The 2,140-nt window shown below is 43.6% G+C and overlaps 1 protein-coding gene across 1 annotated transcript in view; it reads right to left on the reverse strand.

Moving 5' to 3' along the window:
- CCDC93 (coiled-coil domain containing 93) overlaps positions 1-2,140 on the reverse strand; it is a 103,268-nt gene that overhangs the window by 29,822 nt on the left and 71,306 nt on the right. The window contains exon 12 of the mRNA XM_023724685.1: positions 2-92. Coding sequence (XP_023580453.1) covers positions 2-92 — 91 coding nt within the window. The remainder of the gene's footprint in view (position 1; positions 93-2,140) is intronic.

The raw sequence follows: 2,140 nt of genomic DNA on the forward strand, positions 1-2,140 counted from the left end.
AGAATCTGCTTGTTCAAGGAAATGATTTTCCGATGATGTAGCTGGGAGGCTCCTAATTTTTCTGGACTATCTTCAGCGGATAACTCAGACTGCTGTAGGCAAAAAAGAGGACAAACTCAAAGGATTTAATTAGTCCACCCGGGCTCTTGTAGGGGCCCTCCCTGCTCAGTCTGGGCAGAGCACTCCTGGGCAGCCAGTCACAACCAACCCAGGGCAGCTATGGGGCCCTGTGCAAAACCCAGGTCCAGGGAAGGAGATTCTGAGACCATGGACCCAAAGCTCTATCCAAAGAATCTGCATTCCCAGCAGATGCACCAGCATGTGCAAAATGCACAGGGATATATAACTGTGGTTATGCTGATATCCAACAGGTGATAGGGCACCATCAAAAGGTCTAAAATACCAGAATAACGTGATCATATGAATTATCTTCCTAAGAACATTCTGGAGTTATCAAGAATGATGAACTGATTCATTTTCATCAAAGTGTTATAAGCACATGGTTAAAAAGTTTCATTATTAAGAAGCACTTATAGTGCTACCTCCCTTTTTCCCCACCCATGGGCCTACTCTCTTTAACCATTTCTGATTTCTGTTCTCTCGGTATTCAGAGGGTGGTTTTGAGAGGGTGAGAAGTTGTTGAGATAGGCCAAGGAGCAAACGTCTGAACTTATGTAACTGAGGAGGGGATGGAGAAGAAGGGTTGGACAGGGTGCAGAGACTGTCAGGATTGGAAGCAGGCAAGGGAGAGGTTTCTGGATGAGGTGATGAGGTGAATGAGGCGACACTTCCAGGAAAGGCAATGGCATTACTGAGAAACCGTGGAGAGAAGGAACCAGCCTGGTGTAGAACTGAATACTTGCTCAAGAGCTCAGCGAGAGACTCAAGAAAAAAACAAAACAACAACAACAAAAAAACCCAACAAGGTCGACCCTGTTGCAATAGATATCCTGAGAGCACTTCCTGGATGCTTACAGACACCTTTATTAAACAAATACTCATTATAACCCCGTTTCCTTTGTTAATGAAAGTATCACAAATCCAACCTAATTACTGATTTTAAGTCCAAGTACAACAAAGCTATTTGGGTATTTGATTTTTCCCTGCATGTTTTAAGAGTGATTATGGGCTGGAAAGTCTGGAAAATTCACCCATGGGCAAAAGAGATGGGAAAGTGAGGAGGAGGAGAAATTGGTCCGTCACCACTCATTTTGGTTAAGGATTTCCCTGAGTAACTCAGCAGCATCATCAACAGATGATGAGCGTTTTCCTGCTTAAGAGTCCTGGAGGTGGGAAACAACCAGCAGCGTATGGCTACATAAAATGGGAAGAAATATCATTTTCTATCTCCTGGGCAGGTAGGCCATAAAGGAAATAGAAATACTATGGATATTTGCTATTGCAACGTATCTAGCCTTGAAACCTAGGACTCTGCAAAACATCAACTAACATATTCCAGCTTTTTGGGATTTCTGGGAGTTGGGAGTTAAATTTTTTCAATGCATTTAATTTTACATATACCAAGATATTCACAATCTGCAGTCTGGGGAAAAAGAAACTGTTTCTGAAAATTATTTCAGAGTGTATAAAAAGGGGGGAAGAGGAGAGACTTCTTCCATCACTGAATCACTTGTCAGCAACAGAATTACTATGAACTAATTCTCTCTCTCCCACTTTGGCTGTATCACCCTGAACTACGTTATTAATTTGGCTCTTTTTGTCTGTCATATACTTAATAGCTTCTTCCTTACAGCTAATTTCAGCTCTGCGTTTTAACATCTGACTTAGGATTCCCTAACACTGATTTCCATAGTGCCACTGACACAGCCTCAGAGCATTTTACTTTTACTAGAAGGATTACAGAAGCCTGTCTCATGATTCATTGATCTTTGAAGTAGACCTGCCCATTCACTGGAACTATCCCACACAGGCGGTCTCCCTGTTTGATGTCAGGATTACTCTTGAGTATCCTGACCTCCTCCAGCTGACTGTCTAGCTTTGGACCAGACTCAGTGGTGGACACGCAGGCTCCAGTGGATCCCTGGGTGACTCACCTCCCAGAGGTCCTCCAGTCTGTGCAGGACTGAGTACAAACTCATTCCACTCTGTCCTGCAGCTCTGGCATGGGCCCAGGTTTTCC

Source organism: Trichechus manatus, unplaced genomic scaffold (assembly GCF_000243295.1).
Source record: "Trichechus manatus latirostris isolate Lorelei unplaced genomic scaffold, TriManLat1.0 scaffold00255, whole genome shotgun sequence".
In the NCBI taxonomy this organism is placed as follows: domain Eukaryota; kingdom Metazoa; phylum Chordata; class Mammalia; order Sirenia; family Trichechidae; genus Trichechus; species Trichechus manatus.